Raw genomic sequence first — 17,262 nt, 5'->3', positions numbered from 1 at the left:
AAGAAACCCAAATCCACCAGAGACACCGGAAAAGCACTCCAGCTCCACGGGGCTCAGACTGCTGGATGGTTGAGTGCAAGCACCGTTGCGGGGGGCAGTTTGGTGCTCCCCACTCCAAGACGAGCTGACCCTTCACCCTGCTGACCCCCAAGGGGACACCAAGCCAGGAGCTGAGGGCCACCAATCTGTATTTCTCAGGGAACAGCAGCGGGAGGTGCCGGTGGGGGACAGGGGGGGTTGATTACACCAAGAGTCCCCAGAGCTGGTCAGAGTTTCCGACGGTTGCTGAACTGAAGATAAAAGTGATAAAGCTCTATAAGGAAAACAGCTCGTAAACATGTGCCAGGCGCTGTGGCACCGCACGGCACAGCACGGCTCGGAGGACCTCTGCTGGCACAGCAGCCACAGGGCAGGGGCACACAGCCACCATTAGCCTGCAGCTAGCCCTGCAGGTGGCCCTGGGCTGCACACATGAAGCCAGCCATGAAACACACGAGGCTCAACAGCTTTGCAGTGTTTACTCTTGAAAAAATAATTCGATTCAGAAAGCAGCAAGCCCCGGGGATGCCCACGCACCCAGCCCTGCCACGGCCACCACACCGCAGCCTTGCTGGAGGAAGGGGAAGGGATGGATGGAGAAGAGCACCCAGAAGGCCCATGGCAGTGGGTGGAGAGAGGAGAGCTTGAAGCCCACCAGCCAAGACCTGCTGTTCCCGAGAGCAGGGAGCCCTGGTCCCCTGGCTGCTGCAGGGCAGGCAGCAGAGGGGTGAACCTGCCTTTAGCCATTCCCCAGCCACAGGGCCACCTCTCCCAGGCCCCAGGAGGAAGCCAGGGCTGAGCCCTGCCAGAGAAGAAGGGAAAGGGAATGTATTTAGTCTCAGGGAGAAGGGAAACAGGGCCTTGGGACCAAAGATGCCAAGGAAAGGGCACCATGGTGGAGAGCCGTGGAAGTTTTTCCAAAGCAGGGTACAAGGAGAGAGCTGCTTTCCCCAGGAAGAAGCCACCATCACACTGAAAGGACCTGCGTTAGCCTGATGGCCAGTGCAGAAGCCACCTGCCCACTGGCTGCCAGAGCAGAATCCCAGCAAAGGGCAGCTCTGGGGGTGGCAAAGGAGGGCAGGGCTGAACCCAAAGCCAAGTACCGCAGTCTGAAGGGTGCCACCCTGCACCCCCTTGTTCCCCCCTCCTGTATCCATCCCACCCCTGCTGCTGGGGCAGGCATGCAAGGGACCACTAGGGTCAGAGTCCCTGCAGTCACATCAGAGCTGCGCTGTGCCCACACAGGGCTCATTTTGGCCAAAGAGGAGCAGATGTCCGGTTCACAACTTCCTCCCTGGCATGATCTCCTTCCCATTGGGACAACCTCCAGCCCTGGGCACGTATCCTGTCCCCCCATCCCACCACAATGATTCAGAAAAGGGGTGATGTGCCCCAGGGAAGGAAGGAGGGAAACAGAGGATGGAGCCAGGGGGACGAGAGACAAACCTCCCCCACCTGCCCCCATGGAGGCTGGGGGGCTGCCAGCTCTCAGTGCTGCCTTCCTGCCATCCTCCCCTTCCCACAAGCAATAAATAAATAAATTAGTGTCGTGTAGACCCTGATGCTCAGCTCACAGTGAGAAAATGAAGGGGAAGAGCCCCTGCAAGCACAGGGAAAGGGCTGAGCAGCAAATCCTCTTGCTGAGGGCAAACCACAGGGTAGCATCCCTGCCCAAGGCTGCGGACCTGGGCAGAGAATGGATCTCTTGCTGCATGGATGAGAGAGGGAAGTGCACCGAGCAAGGGGTCTGGGACTTTCCCCAGGGAAGGGAAACATTAGTACCAAGGAGGTGGGAAGGGGTGTTGGGGTCTTTTCCTAAGGCACAGGAGGGGGGATAGGGACCCCCCCCTCCCTCTCCATGAGGGGTGTCCCACAGCAGGAGAACCAGGCTGCGCATCCCACCCCAGCTCACAACTTCCCTGCTTGTAACGTACCACAGTAAGGGTGGGGATTCAGGAGAATAAACCCTCTCTGCCTTCAGCAAGATCTGGGGGTACCTGGCCAGGGAGGAGGGAGAAACAGGGTACAGTACCACGCCAGAGCACAGCACCTCTCGCTCTAGAGGACCCCGGCTCATCCTGGCCCTGCAGCTGCGGGGGGGATGCCTGCTGGCTGCTCCCTTCTCACTCTGCAAGGCACTTTCACCCCCTCTCCCACGACTCATGGGGCAGGGCTGCTCCCCACAGAGAAGGTGGGTGAGGATGGTCCGAGCCGCAGCACACACAGACCGCTCCACTTCTATCTGTAGTCATCTCCAGCTCCCAGAATCGCAGAGAAAGGGAAGGGGCATCTGACCGCCCTCGTGCTGGGTAGAGGGCACCCCCTTTGTGTCCACAGGAAGTTCAGCTCCTCTTCAGTATTCCCTTTTGCCTATGAGCTGGGCTGCACCCATTGCTGCAGCCCAAGCAGCAAAGCTGGCATGTGGGAAGATGTCCAACCCAGCATAGAGTCTTCAAGGTGCATCCATTGTGCAGGAGACAGAAGAGATGCTGGAAGATCCCCGTCTTCACCACCACCTTCACCACCAGGCATGAAGCCAGCCAGGAAAGAATTAATAAATAACACCCAGCTGGTAGGCTGCAGCACTAGCACATGAGCACGCTGCCTTCTCAGAACCTGGGGGCCAAAAAAGGGAAGCAGAGGTGTTTCTCAAGGCCACTGCCAGCCCTCAGCCGAGCATCTCCTTCCTCCAGCCTTGCCCAGCCAGGGGGTGATGGGAGCAGCGTTAGTAAAGAGTCTGTGTTAAAAAAAAAAAGTTCCTGGGATGAGGGGATGGGATATCTACAGGGAAGTACCCTGTCCCGTGAGAGGGAGACCACAACAGGGGGCTGCTGGAGGCAGCCTGAGGTCTCATTTTGCAGCCTGAAATGGGAGTCTGTGTCTGGTCACCAGCATCCAAGAGCTGCTGCCAACTCTGTCTCCGCACCGTGGAGGTCTCCATCTTCTCCCGGTCCCCCTTGCTTCCCAGCTGCCAGTCTCATGTCTGCTCTGCTGCAGGAACCGCTGGCACTGCCACTGCCCCCTCCTCCTTGGCGGGGGGCTCCATGTAGATCGGGGTCACTGATGAGGGCTTCTTAGACCTGCAGGTGAGGAGGCTGGATGGGAGCAGGCAGGGGTGGTGGTCTCCCTCAGGACCCCAACTCCCAACAGCCCTGCCTTCCTCCCTGGCATGATCTCCTTCCCATTGGGACAACCTCCAGCCCTGGGCACGTATCCCGTCCCCCCTCCCACCACAATGATTCAGAAAGGGGGTGATATGCCCCAGGATTGGGCTGGCACAAAGGCGGATGATGCAGTGCCCTGGGCAGGACACAGGCCCCAGAGGATGGGGAGGGGGGATTTACCCAGGTTGCTGTGCCCCCGATACTCACGAGTAGGGGGAGGCAGGGACCCCCACCACGAGGAAGTGGTTCTTCTTGCGGAAGAGCCGCCACAGCCCCTTGTGGTTCCCACGGACGTCCAGGTCCCAGATGTGGAGGCACTAGGATGGTGGGGAGGGAGGAAGAGGCATCAGAGCCCAGGGCCAGGCACCAGGGCCAGGTGTCCCCTGGCAAGGGAAGAGCCACCACTTCTTCCCTCATCACGACACAGCAGAGAGGGCGGCACCTTGATCAGGGGGCAGCACAGATCAGCACCCCTCCAGCCACCATCGGCGAGATAAGAGGGAGAACCTGCTCCCATTCCTGCCTTAGGACAGGGGGTTTGACCATTGCTGCTCTGGAGGTGATCATTCAAGACAAGCTTAGGTCCTGGGTTCCCACACAGGGAGGTCAAAAGACTTCTTTATCTACTGAGCCAAACATCTGCCCTGGATGACCCAGTGCCTTCTGCAAACACCAGAACCTTAATTAACACCCAAGGGCTGCAAGAATCCATTTGCTAAGCTGCATCCAAGGCCATGGACAAACCCCAAAACAACAGCCAGATGTTTCACGGAGATGTCAAGGTCAGTGCAGGGGTAAGGACAGGCCATGTCAGGAGCCTCACCTTGGCAAGCTGTGTCCAGGTGGTGAAATCTGCTTCTTGCTCCATCCTGATGAACATGACGTAGACCTTGCCCTCAGTGTCAGGCACAAAGGAGTCTTCACAGGGGTTCTTGCTGTGGTCCAAGACCTCAGCTTCACTGTGAAAACAGAACAGGGGTTGAGAGGGGACCCCACCTCTTCTCTGTTCCCACTGCAGGGTACTTCAGACAGGTAAGCCCTGGCTGGGGCTGCCAGGGCCACCTCCACCCTTTCTTCTGTCCTGGTTGGTTCATTCAGCGTGTGCATGGTTTCCAAACCTCCCTGCAGGCACTTACCCCAGGAGTCGATGAATTTCAGTCTCATAAGCGTCCTTCCTCAAGCTGTTGGAGGAGAGAGCACAGAGATGAGGAGAGAGTCAGATAGTTTGAGAAGCAGGGATCATCCCAAGACGATCCAAACTTAAGACTGCCCCAGCAAAACACAAAAAGGCAGGGTGGAGCAATGAATGGAGAGCAGGGACTGCCACATATCCTGGAGGATGTGGCAGCAAAATCATGACCCTTCAACACGTCCATCAGAAGCACAGGGCAGCTGAACCCAACCTCAAAACCACCGCAAGGATTCCCCAGTAGAGGCCAAGTATGCTGGGGCTGGAAGTTATGGCTGTTCTTCCAGAAGAAAAGGAGGTGTCCCCAGCACAATGGCACACGGGTCAGGTCAAGCAACTGTTTCATCCAGGTCTTCTTCTGACCAGCACTCACCTCTCCACATTTTTAAGCTGGACATTTGGAACCGTGTTGAACTTGTGCTTCTTGAAATAGGCTTCCTAGGAGGAAGAAAGAGGAAGGAAGGAAAATGGGGTTCAGTAAGGAGTCAGCAGTACTTGGAGGTAACCTCAAGCATCCCTGCCACCTGGAAAGGTGGCTGAGTCAGAGCTCAGCAGCAGGATGGAGCTTGGGGGCTGAAGGAGGTCACTCACGTGAAAGTAGCCGTTCATGTTGAGCCCCACGATGCCGAAGTGGTAGGAGCGCGAGATGTCAGGGATGATGCACTCCCGGCCCTTCCGCTGCTCGGGCATCCGCATCCACATGTCCCAGTCCCAGAGCTGTGGAGGGGATACTGCCACTCACACCCAAGTTTGGGGACATGATTTGGTACCGTGGCTGTCCAGGGACCCTTTCTGGCTGCCCACACCAGCCCTAGCCCCTTTTGGCCCCAACCTGCCTGGGATGTTCCATCTACCCTGTGGCTGGTAACATGGTCCTCAAGTTATTGTCTGTCTCAAATCCATTCTGCTTGGGCATCCTTCCCAGCAGAAGGTCAGGGAGAGCCAGGGCCCCTCCAAGAGCTGTACCCACAGGGACTGGGTAATGATCAGAGACTGCTGATGGGCAGAGGTGGGGGTGCAGAAGACAGGGTCCCTCTAGGGTACTCACCTTCTCAGGGGTTGGCCACTTTGGCTCCAGCTCGTCCTTGTACAGGCTCTTCCGGAGCACCCAGCCCAGGCCTGGCATGGTCTCCACACGGTACAGGAGCGAGGGGTCCTCAGCCGTGTGCTCGTAGCCCTGCGATGTGATGGGGAGCATTCAGCACCCTGAATACACCCCTACCTTGCCAAAATAGGAGGTATCCTCCTCCAGGGAGACCTCCAGCACAGGGAGCAAGGGACAGCCACTGGGAAGCAGACAGCAGGGACAGGGCGGTGAGCTGCAGCGGCAGTTCTGGACAGTCCAGGGCTGGGGAGATGGACCCACCTAGGATGATGGTGGGGATGACACCCTGCTTTACAGACCAAACTCAGACCCCAGCCTGACTTGGGAACACCACAGGATAGAGGTGTCTCATCTCCAGCACTTCCCTGACTCACCTGATCATTCCAAGCTGAGATGCAGTACAGGCTCTCGTCCTCCTCCAGAAGGTGTATCGACTGGCTCAGAAAGCTGAGGAAAGAGTTGCCCAGTTCCTGGTCAAATATCCTTCTCCCAGGCAAACCAAAGCAAAGAGACGAGACAACCTCAACAGCTGGGGGTTCAACCTGTCTCTTGGGCTGAGATGGCTGGTGGTTGTGTGAAATCAGAGAAAGAACACCCAAACAAGCTAAGTTGCATCTCACCATGGGGAGGGGACAATATTGTCTCCCATTCCAGAATTTTTCCTCCTTAAGAAGAAACAGGAGCCCCATTAGACGCTGTCCCTGTTCTCTTGCTATGGGGCAGCTCCAACCTTGTGTGTACAGAATGGATTAGCATTCCCAAAAAGCAAACCAGGAAGAGATCCCAAACTGAAGATGCACTGAGTGCCAGGACAGCAGATTCAAGACCTGACCTCTCTTGCTATGGCTGTTCCTTGGTCACTGCTCAGCCTCAGACAAGTGAGGCAAGGATCTGGTCTCTCCTGAGCAGCCAGAGAGCTCCTAGGAAACTCCCCACCCAAACAGGAGCTCAGAGACCCACAGCGTTACCTGAAGAAGTCAACAGAGATGTCAAGATCTTCCTCCAGAACCACAGCAAATTTAGCATCCTGTAGGGCAATGAGAGATGTCAGAAAGATGAAGAACAGAACAGAGACACTAAGCAGTGTCCCCTGCCTGTGCTGTTCCCTATCCCCCAGGGCTGATCCCAGCTCCTGTGAGATGGGGCTCAGAGATGCCACTCTTCCAGGGAAACGCTCCCACAGGAGAGCAGCTCGACAGGGCCGAGGCAGAAGTCTCACTCACCGGGAACAGGTTGAAGGTTGCAGTCAGACTGGCTTTGTAGTGCTACAAGACAAGACAGATTGTTGCCTGTGTTAGCATCAAACCCCAAACCACAGGGAGGGGTAGCCTGGCACAGATGTGGGACTAAGCCTGCCCCCCCTCAGGATTTGGGATAAGTCTCTCACCTGGGAAACTCTGGCATTTTTAATGCTGATAGGAGTGTGCTGGATTCCTGAGAGACCAAACAGCTCCACAACATCCATCGGTTCCTGCAACACGAATGTACACAGCTTGTCAAATGTGTGGGTCTGGATACATTCTCCCCACCCTCTAGCACTGCCAGATCCCTGGGACACTAAGAATATGTCTGTGGCATCTCCTGTCTGTGGTTGTCCTCCCTGGGGGCAAGTGAGGCTCCAAATGATGCTGTCCTGAAGACCCCACAGCAAGGAACTCACCAAATCCTCTTAGGCCTTCAGCCCTTAAGGATCACCATAAATTCCCGTTAGCCCTGCTAGTTTGGGGACCTAAAGTTGCATTCAAGGATATCCGAGAAGCCCAAATCCCCAGTCCTCCATGGACAGTGCAGAAAGAAAACAGGTATAGCCAGGAACACTTACTAGCTGCTTAATGTCAAAACACAATCAACTTAATTTTCTCTCACAGTTGCCAAGAAAGGGACCTGTCTGACCAATCACATCCACACTGGGGGCAGAAGTTATCCACGTGTGGGCTGACATATCTCTGCTGAAGAAGGCCCCACTAAGGCCTTCTCCATCCCCTTACTGTCCATCCCACCCACTAGCCACAAATGAAAGAAGGAGCTCCCATTGCACCAACCGTTCCCCCTTTCCCTGGTATCCACCATGGCAGCAGGAGTGTTCAGGCTGCCCCCTCGTAGCTGAGGGATGCTGCTCCAGTTGCCATAGCAATGGATGCTGCTATCTTTAACCACTCTGTTGTGCTGCAGTAAGAGCCTGCATAAACACACCAGCTCCCCCAGCCCCACAACCTGGCAGTGGTGGGAGAGGCCTGCAAGGGAAAAAAGCCTGTTCCCTTCCCCACCTCCACAAGGGAATCAGACAATACCCCATGGGCTACTGCAGAGACAAGGAAAGCAGGAAAGCTGCTGAGACCTACTAGGATGCCAAAGGCCTGTCCCCGAGCACGTCCCACTTCCAGAGAGCCAGGGCTTGCAGAGAGATCCTCCAGGGCTTTCTAATGTTGAGCTGACTGGAAGGTCATTGCCCTCTAAAGGACCTGCTCTCCTCTACTGGGCTGCAGCTTTCATGAGCCTTGTGAAAAAGGTTTGGTTTGGGTGTCTTCACCTTTTACTGAGAGTGGAGTTGGACAGGCACAGCTGGACTGGTTCATTCTGCTTTGTGTGAGGGAGCTGGACAGGCAGCGTTACACCCAGGCTGATGATGTTCATCAGACAGGAAAGGGGGATGGGGAGAGCCAAGCATGACCACCTCATTCCTGCACACCAGCCTCTTTCTGACATGGAGATGTAAAATTTGGGCTTTGGGAAAGGCCAAGGCACCTTCATCCATACGCATGGCTTGGCTGAGCTGACTGACTTTGCATAGGAGTGGGTGAGGAGCAGTGTGACCCACAGGAGGAGGAAGGGGGAAGGTGCTCACAGCCTGCCACCCACCAAGGACTGGGCCAGCACCACATACTCTCTACTGGGGGACCAAGGACATGGCTACAGGGACCTCTGGGAGTGCTCTCACCTCGTAATACCCGTCGATGAAGACTGTGATCATCTGTGGATTGACACCCTGAGCTGACAGCAAGGAGCGCAGCATCCTGGGGAGAGATGGAGGGGCCTGAGCACACAGCCCCCATGGGCCCAGGGCACTCAGCAGAGGGGCAGGGATCCCTTGGGGTGGGGGAAAAGGTGCGTGGCAAGCGACCAGGACCTAATACCCTTGGGATCTTCCCTTTCCCATGGCCAAGGGCCCTGGGATCTGTTCAAGCAGGCCTGCCCACATTGCCCACACAAACCCAGGAGGTGGCTGTATCCTGCCAGCGGGACAGGGGGGAGGGCTTGGGCACAGAGCAGAGACCATGTCCCCTGGAGACACTTACCTGTACAGGTAGTTGGGGCGGTTCCCTGCAATAACAGCTACAGGCACATCGAAGACTTTATTGTCTTTGAGCTGGAAGAGAAAAACGTGTGTGAGTGGGGCTGGGGGAGGCCATGGCACTGAAAACAGGATCCAAGGGATAGGGATCAGCCCCCGCTGTTAAACAGCAGAGCTGGACTGTCCCACCCCTTGGCTCAGGATCACATCAACCAACCAGGACTCCACTCAGCACTGCTGGAGACCCTGCCAGCTTCCCTCCTTCATCCCACCTCACACACAGCTCCCAAATCCCAACTTGCATCCACCTGGAGATCTTTGTCCAAACCCTTCAGCATCATGACAAGTATCACCCAAAGGCCATTTTAGCTGCTCTGTTTCCAAATGTACAAGGTCCACTGCTCACGCCGAGGTCCCCAGAGCCATGGTCATCTGGCAGCTCAACACCCCTTCCCCAGCATGACCTGAGCATGTACATTCACCTTACCTTTGCTGGGGTTAAGAGCTTGCACAAGGGCACTTTTCACCACCCAGGTGGTGCTTAAGGACAGGGCTTTGCATCTGAGCTGCAAACACACCTGGTCCAGCCCAGCCCTCCCTCCCTCCCGGAGCCTCCCTTCCCTGAATACTCTTCCCCTGCACTCACAGGATCAGGGTTGAACTCAATGGGTGTGGGGTCTTTGCAGCTGCAGACGCTACCGTAACCTTCTACTTTGCTGCAGAATCTCTTCCGGCGGCGGTTCAGCTCTGTGTCAGGCCAATGGCACTCAGCATCTGGAGGCACCAAGGAGGAAAATCAGACAGCTCATCCCCATGGCCTTCTCATGTGTGCTCCAGGCTGCACTGCCACATAGACGGCTCTCCATGGGCTCAGCCATCACCAAGACAGTCCTTATTACTACAAACAAGCAACGCTTCTGGATGCAGGATACAACCACAGGAGCCATTCAGAAGCCAACCCCATCATATGGCCTCTCTGAGCAGCCATGGGCCATGTTCAAGGCCAAGAGTCACAAAAACTGGGCTACGCCTGGTTTGGGGTGGTAACAAATGGCCAGACCATGTCCCCACTTCCCCATCCTCATCTTTCTCAACAACCATACCTGGAACTGAAATCAGGAAGACATGAGGCTGGCCCCACTTTTACCATCCCCAACTCAAACAGCCTTTAAGTCCATGCTGGCATACTGCTCACAGACCCACAGCTTTGACTCAAAACCACCGAGAGCAGCAGGCAGACATCTGCCATAGATACCTGGCACCACGCAGCAGGTTGTACTTCCTACCTTCCACGGATGTCAGATGAACTTCTGTCTTCAGCAGTACGGGGTCACCCCATGTTGAGAGGGCGGGTGACTTGGCATGCTTCTCCCCGTAAACTTCTCCTGGAACAGGGACAGAGGATCAGGACTGTCTGGAAGGGTCCATCCCTGTTGTGTCAATGCGTGACCAGGGGCTGTAGCTCAGGCTGGCAGCTTGGCACCTTCTCCCACTGGCTACTGGCAAGCTGCTGAAGGGACGTGCTTTGCCTCCATCCCTTCCCTCACCCCCAGGAACAGAGCTGCCACTGTCTGTAACTTGTTTCCCACTCACACAGTGTGTTAGGGTTGGGCTGGATTTGTCTTCACCTGGCTTCTCCTCCAAAAAAAGGAGCCATGAACCCTCTCCTGGCCTGCGCTAGACTCACCTCCCTTTTTCCCCACAAATGTCCACATGTCTCTCCAGCTCAGGAATGGTGCCACTTGGCTCCCCAGGCTTTTCAGGACATTCTTGGCTGTGTCCTTGAGGTGAAAGGAGCCTTCATCCTGGAAACAAAACACAATCCTGCAGCTGAGCTCTGGCTCCTGATGCAGACAAGGAAAGTATCTCATCAATATCAAAGAGGTACAGGGCCCACTCCTAGCCTTGAACCAGCTGGGCCAGAAACCTTCATGAGCAGGTCTGTGCCACTAAACCTGCCAGTGACTTCATCATGACCCACAGGGAGGTCAGAGGAGTTGCAGACTCCTGTTTCCTCCAGACCAAATTGCTCTCAAGCAGGGCCATGCGTTCACACAGCTAAACTTGAAACAGCACAGTGCTGCTCACACAGCAGCCCAGAGCCAGCACAGTCCACAGTGCCCCCCACCAAAGCCTGGAACTAGGACCCAGAAGAGTCCCACCACATCCGTATATTTCCTCATGTCCATTCTCCATCTAACCTCTTGTTTATTGCTGCAGGCTCTGACACGTGTACTTTTAGTTCTCCTGCATTGCTGGGCACACATCAGTATCTGTAGTAATAAGGGTGAACACGAGGACAAAGGAGGTGATCCAGCCAGGGAGGCATAGCCCAGTGGGGATGTGACATTTAGCCCTGGGAATGCCTGATGACATCCAGCAGACAGCTGCTCAGATGAGCTTCAGGGCATCCTGACTCAAAGTGACGTTTTCTTTTGACACTTAGGTCACATACCTTAATGGTGAAGATCAGGATCCGGCCCCGGGCAACCATGTTGAGGAAAAGTACCATGGCTTCATCTTCATGGGGAGAATAGGTGTCAAAGACCCTCTTGGCCATCACGTGACCCTGTTGGCATTGAAACACCAGATGTATCTTAAGTGCTGTGCAGCCAGGGCACATAGAATTATGGAAATCTGTCCTGGCAGCTTTGGTCCCTGAGCAACACGATGAGTTACTTTTCTGGTATGTCAGGGAGTTAGTCCCCAGGTGAATTCAGCCCTTGGGCCTTTATGCACAACATGAAGTGCACTGAGGTCCATGGGACAGCGCTACCCAACCTCACAAGTCCTCCCCACCTCTCCCCAAGGACAGCCAGGCGAGCACAAGACAAACACTGTGGTGACCCTCTGGGTGACCACGTCGTGCTCTGGAAACTACAGGCAAACAAGCATTTGGGGACTTCTCTCCTGGCTGCCCTTTGCCTCATGCTCCCAACAGCTAAAGAGCAAGGACGAACAATGCCCAGTAAGAAAGACAAATGCAGACATGTGGGGACACTTTACCGTAGCCTGATTTAAGACGATGACGTGGATCCCTCTTCCCTGCTCCCGAGCTTCATCTTCCAGGACCTGCAAGAGGAAAAGCAATGAGAACCATATGCTAAGACCTCTTATTCCCAGCCCATTCAACACAGCAGAGCCCCCAGAGAAGGGGCAAGTCTCTCTCCTGTGACATTTTGGCTTTGCTTCATGGCAGTGATGGATGCCAGAGTAGAAGGCAATGCAGGACAACACCTCCACAGCCCTGTAGGCAGGAGGGGGATCCACTCCTGACCTTTCTGCCAGCTACAGAAGTGTTCTCACCACCCACCCACCACTCGAGGCTTCACTCATTCAGCTCCACCCATCCTCTGCTCACAGGAACAGTCAGCACCCATCACTTACTGTTGTCCCATCCACAGCCACGTAGACCTTCGACCGGCTGGAGTACACCTCGACATCCAAGACCTTCTTGTTGTTGACAGGGCGCCTAGGGACCTCCACATTCAGCATCTCGTCATCTACAGGGAAGAAATGCCCAGTCTCAACCAGCCAAGGCACCTCTGACTTGTCCTTGCTCAGCACTAGCCCAGCCAAGCCTCCAGGAGGTCATGCCCACCAGGTATCCCAGCCCAGCAAGCATTGGTCAGAATCTATGGGGATGGCAAGTAAGGAAAATCTAAAATGGCAACAGGTCTGGTCCCAACTATCCCCACAGAGACCTCTGCAGGCAAATGTGCCAAAGCCTTGAGTAGACAGACCAGGAATGGGAAGAGCTTTTTCTTTTCACTTTTACTAAACCCACAAGCAGAGACCTGTCTTTTGCGCCGTGGCTGGTCACAAGTTTGCCCTGACTTAAAGAAATTACTTCCCTCCCTCAGGTTTCCTTGCTCTCAGAGAAAAGCAAGATGCTGCCCCTCACCGTAGTCCTGTGCAGACTCCTCTTCCTCCTCATAAGCGGCTCTCCTGGTGTCCAAGATCAGCTTGATGTTCACAATTACAGTCACAAGCAGGAAGAGGACGGCACCTGTCTGCAATGCAGGATGCTTTGTGTTACCAACTTGTAAGTAACAACCCCAAGATCAGGCCACCTCCTTGGCAGAGGCTGCAGGGCACGCCAAGGAGATCTTGCAAGGCATCATAAGCATCTGTCATTTCCCCTATTTTCTTCTGGGAAAAGGCAAAGACATACAGGTGACTGAGTTTTGGGGTGAAATGCTTTCATTAGCTGGAGAGCACTGAGCTCTTGAAACATGAGAATTAACCTGCTTCCAATGAGTCCCTGCTTCCAGATTGGCGAGCAGATTGCTGCTAAAATACTGCACCAAGGTGGAGGGTCTCTGTGTGCAAAGAGTTTGGTAATTCAGAGTTACAGCTCCCATGGCAAACTTCTGCCTCTCCTGCAGCACCACTACCCTCATCTCTCCCTCTGCAACCAGAGGTCACATCCAGGGTATTCAGAGGGAGAGGAGACGCCGTGTGACTAAAGCAAGGCAAAGGCAAGAAGCTAAGGTCTGACTTCAGGAAGCCACACTGTGCCACAGGCTGCAGAGAACAGCTCCCAGCCTCACTGTCTGCAGCAAACCAAGGCGACCCACATGGATGCCAACACAGGGGGCTATGGAGCAGTCCATGGGAACCCCCAACATGAGCATCACCATGTCCCATGCTCCTGTTGCTCCCAGAGCAAGGGGAGGAAGAAAAGATTACAACATTTCTACAAGCGCCTCTATTCATTGAAATGCATCTTGTTTTTCACTTCCCCGATTTCATTCTTTGAACCCAGCGTAAAGCAGAAACTACTCCACGTTAGAAGGACCTGTTCTGAGACAGAGCCACACAGGAAAACTTGAGCTGCCAACATCCCATGTTGGGAAACGATCTGCCTGTGGGTGTAAGCTGCAAGAGCACATCTGCTCACAGCCAAGAGGATGGTCTTAGAGCTGCAATGCTGATGAGGGATGCTGGATGGCCTGGGTTGAAAGATGAGGCTTTAGCTGAAGCAGTTTCTCTTTACTTGACCCAGGGAACTTTGTAACCCAGGGCCCAGTTGCTTCTTCATGGTGGAACGGTGACAGCAGCAAGTAGTGGCTGTGGGGCGCTGCATGAGGACAAAGTTCTTGTCCAGCAGCCAGAACAATGCACCAGCGCTGAGGAACAGCTCTAGCAGAGAGTCCAAAAGCTGTCCTGGACAGCCACGCAGCAAGGGAAGGCTTTGCTGTTGGATTTAAGACACAAAGCCCCAAGCAGCTGTTACTCTCAAAGCTAAAACTGCTGAAGGGCTTCACTACCAGCCTCCATGTCAGGAAGGACCATCCAGCTCACCACAGAGCCATCATGGAGGCCCAAACCTGATTGCTAAGTGCTGCTGACAGATTCATCCCACAGCGCAGCCATGCTACGGACATACCAGGTGGTCTTCCCAAGCCACGCAAATTCAGGGTCCTGCTAAGCTCCTCCAGAGGTATCACAGCAACCAAAGGAGAGGAGGTGACAGGCTGGTGGAGGCTGCTCATCATAGAGCCACAAGGAGATGCTGAGACAGGTCTGGGGTGGTTTTGAGACCCTCCCCTTGTTTCTCAACACCCCAACAGCTTGCTTTCTAAAAATCTGTGCCTTTTTCAGCTCTAGAACCCTCAATTCTCTGAGGTCTGGCATGGGGCTGAGATCACATACAGGCCTGCCCTTATTGAGAGGCACTAAAAGGATCTCTCCCTCTACCTGGCCAGCTATTCCCTCAAAGCTATGTGTTGCTGCTACCTCTGCCATGCAACCAAATGGGTTCAAGAAGTAACTGAGGAAGGGGAAGATGAAAAACCAGCAATAAAACAACAGATGGACAGGTAGAAAATGTGATATTTTAAACATCACTATATTTTGGCTTGTTTTGCTGTTGACTTAGGAGCATGAACACCTTTCGAGATCTGTGCACAGAAAGCTTTTAATTAGGCAAGAACAGGGCCTTGGGCTCAGAGCAATGAGCAGGCTGTGTCTGGTGACCAGAAGTAAGGCCACCTTTCCCACTTGCCCAGACCTTCCCCCCTGGTGCTGGACAGGCAAGGAAGCAGCCTCACAGCCCAGGTGACCATAGCTAACAAGGCAGCATCAAGCAGGACCAGCAACGGAGAGCAGAAAGACTGGCCCAGTCAGAGCTGCTGACAGAGGCCCAGCTGCTGTAGACCTGGCTACTCCATGGTCACAGCTCTAGTTTACATATTTTAAGCTCAATTTTCATCTCTGTTTTAAGCCACAGCAGCAACAAGAAAGAGAGACAACAGTGGACAGGCTCTAGCCCATTGGCCTCACTGTGGTGGGCAATGCCTGCCTGAATGACCAGGCCCGTTCCCAAGCCCCCAGCACCCCAGTGCCCACCACCCCTTCTCCAAGGAGCCCTCACAAGTCTTCATCCTCCCAGGCACACACAAAGCCCTCCCCTACTCTTCCTCCCACAGAAACCAACTGCCAGATTTCCACAAGCTCTGCTCATCTCAGGAAAGGCCCTTTTTCTGCAGCCTGCTGCCAGAAGGCCAAACCCTCCCTGTCCTCACACCCCCAGACACCCCCCAGGATGCTGGCTGCGCTGAGGATTAGCCGTTTTACAGCACAAGCAGCCAGGCCCATGGCTTTCCCAGACGCCAGCTGCCTCTGGGGGCACGGGATCCTGTTACTCAGCCCTATTTTCTCTGTCCACCTGTTGTGCCAAGCTTTGGTTTGCAAATCAAATGGGGCAGGGGTGGTTTCCCACTGCAAGCTGAGCCCTTGGCACAGGTCGGGAACCAGGAGGGAAGGAATCAGTCAGGTTTCTAGCTGAAAGCCTCCCAAGGACGCCTGGATAACTGTATCTCCTGCCATAGCCACCCAACAGGTCCATCTGCAGCTGGAAGGAGCTGCCAGACATGGCACACATGGGTACAAAGCCAGTGGATGTAGCTTTCTGGGGGACAAGTTACGTACCCCAGCATGTTAGGTCACCAAGGACTGCCAGCAGACCCACCTCCACCCATGCAGCTGCTCCATAAGCTTGTAAACCCTATAGATTATCCTCCCTAATCCACCACCGGCCCGCGGGTGACTCACCTGGCACAGCTTCCGTAGCGCACGCTGGTTCATCAGCTTGTACTTCCAGGCGAGGTACCAGCTGCGCTTCTTGTGGGGCTTGACGGTGGGGTTGGGTTTCCACTCATCCATAGTCACAGGGGCTGGCAGAGGGGCCGCCGCGTGGGGCAGGGGTCAGGACGCACTCTGCTCCGCTCTCGTGTCCATCGGGGCTCCCTGCCAGGACAGGACAAGCGCAGGGTGAGGGAGGCAAGCCCCTTCAAACCCTGTCCCCAGCAAAGACAGAGCCTGGCACAAGCAGTGGCTGTGTGTGGCACTCATGCACCACAAGGAAAAGCCCCACAGAGCCTCCCCGTGTGCCAGCACCCCCAGCCCCACAGGGAGCGATCCACGAAGCCAGGCTTTGCCGGAGGACTGTAAGCAGGGTGATGGGTAGCCCTTGAACCCACGGGCCAGTGAGGACCTCTGCTCCAGCCCAACCCCTCTGTAAGGCTGCTGTGGTGCACCAGGCCCACTCCCACCCCCGAAAAAGAAAAGCAGCCAAGAGGCCACTGATGGCACCTCCATAACACCTGCCAATATGGGGCCTGTCACTGGCCACATCGGCCTGTGGGGTCCCTGGAGGGGAGAGGCACCATCCCCACCAACAGGGATGCAGCCAGCCTAGATACAGAGGCCAGAGCTGGGCCTCGGACCTGCTGGAGATCCTGAGGCTCCCCACACAACCCACTGGGCCTGGGGTGGGATGCCAGGGGCCCAGAGGGAGCACAAGGGCCCCCCCAGCGGGGCCAAGTAAGGTGGAAAAGACTACTTATGGGGTGGGGAGCACTAGTTATGGGGTGGGGAGCGCTCAGGGGAGGAGAGGAAGACTTGGGGGGGACCCAGAGCCCTCAGGGGAAAGGCGAGGGGACGCCGGAGGGAGGAGGGGGGTTACTGCAGAGGGACTCGGGGGGGCATGCAAGGTTGGGGGAAGGGGTCGCCAAAGGTGGGAGGGAAGATAGAGCCAGGCGTCCAAGGACGACGGCGGCGGCCCCGGAGCTGCAGCGAGGAAGAGCGGGGGGGCCTAGGCGCTTGGGAACCGGGGTGGGGGGGGAAGAAGCCGGGCGGCGCGGCCCAGTGGGTGAGTGCCGGCCGCGCTACTCACGGTCCGTGCGGGGAGGCTGAGGCGAGACGAGGCGGAGGCGGGGCCCGGGGCTAGGCCGGGGCTGGGCAGGCCGGGGCTCGTCTGAGGCGCTGCCGCCGCCCCGCCAACCCCCAGCGCCAGCGGGGCCGCGCCGCTTCCGGCGCCGCAGAGACGCGGCGGGAGGGGAAGGCGGGGCCAAACTTAACCCCGCCCCTTTCCCCTCCACGCGCCGCTCTGCGCTCCCCGGCGGACCTCGCTGGTGCGGGCAGGTGGAGGCGGGGGGGCGTGGCCAAAAGGGGGCGTGGCCAAGAG

The 17,262-nt window shown here is 55.9% G+C and overlaps 1 protein-coding gene across 1 annotated transcript; it reads right to left on the bottom strand.

Moving 5' to 3' along the window:
* Positions 1 to 503: 503 nt before the first annotated feature.
* On the bottom strand, positions 504 to 17,104 carry POMGNT1 (protein O-linked mannose N-acetylglucosaminyltransferase 1 (beta 1,2-)). The gene is made up of 22 exons (XM_014939365.1): positions 16,972 to 17,104; positions 15,849 to 16,043; positions 12,694 to 12,802; positions 12,177 to 12,292; positions 11,796 to 11,861; positions 11,245 to 11,358; positions 10,477 to 10,594; positions 10,076 to 10,174; positions 9,436 to 9,563; positions 8,794 to 8,864; positions 8,436 to 8,511; positions 6,885 to 6,968; positions 6,721 to 6,762; positions 6,466 to 6,524; positions 5,872 to 5,944; positions 5,441 to 5,569; positions 4,984 to 5,109; positions 4,766 to 4,830; positions 4,340 to 4,384; positions 4,027 to 4,162; positions 3,411 to 3,520; positions 504 to 3,119 (listed from the first exon to the last, which is right to left on the bottom strand). The coding sequence occupies exons 2-22, from the start codon at positions 15,957 to 15,959 to the stop codon at positions 3,017 to 3,019; spliced, it is 1,980 nt and encodes a 659-aa protein (XP_014794851.1). The 5' UTR covers positions 15,960 to 16,043; positions 16,972 to 17,104; the 3' UTR covers positions 504 to 3,016.
* Between the last annotated feature and the right edge of the window lie 158 nt (positions 17,105 to 17,262).

The sequence above is a fragment of the Calidris pugnax genome, unplaced genomic scaffold (assembly GCF_001431845.1).
Source record: "Calidris pugnax isolate Ruff unplaced genomic scaffold, ASM143184v1 scaffold18, whole genome shotgun sequence".
Lineage (NCBI taxonomy): Eukaryota > Metazoa > Chordata > Aves > Charadriiformes > Scolopacidae > Calidris > Calidris pugnax.
This window is presented reverse-complemented; position numbering and strand designations above follow the sequence as displayed.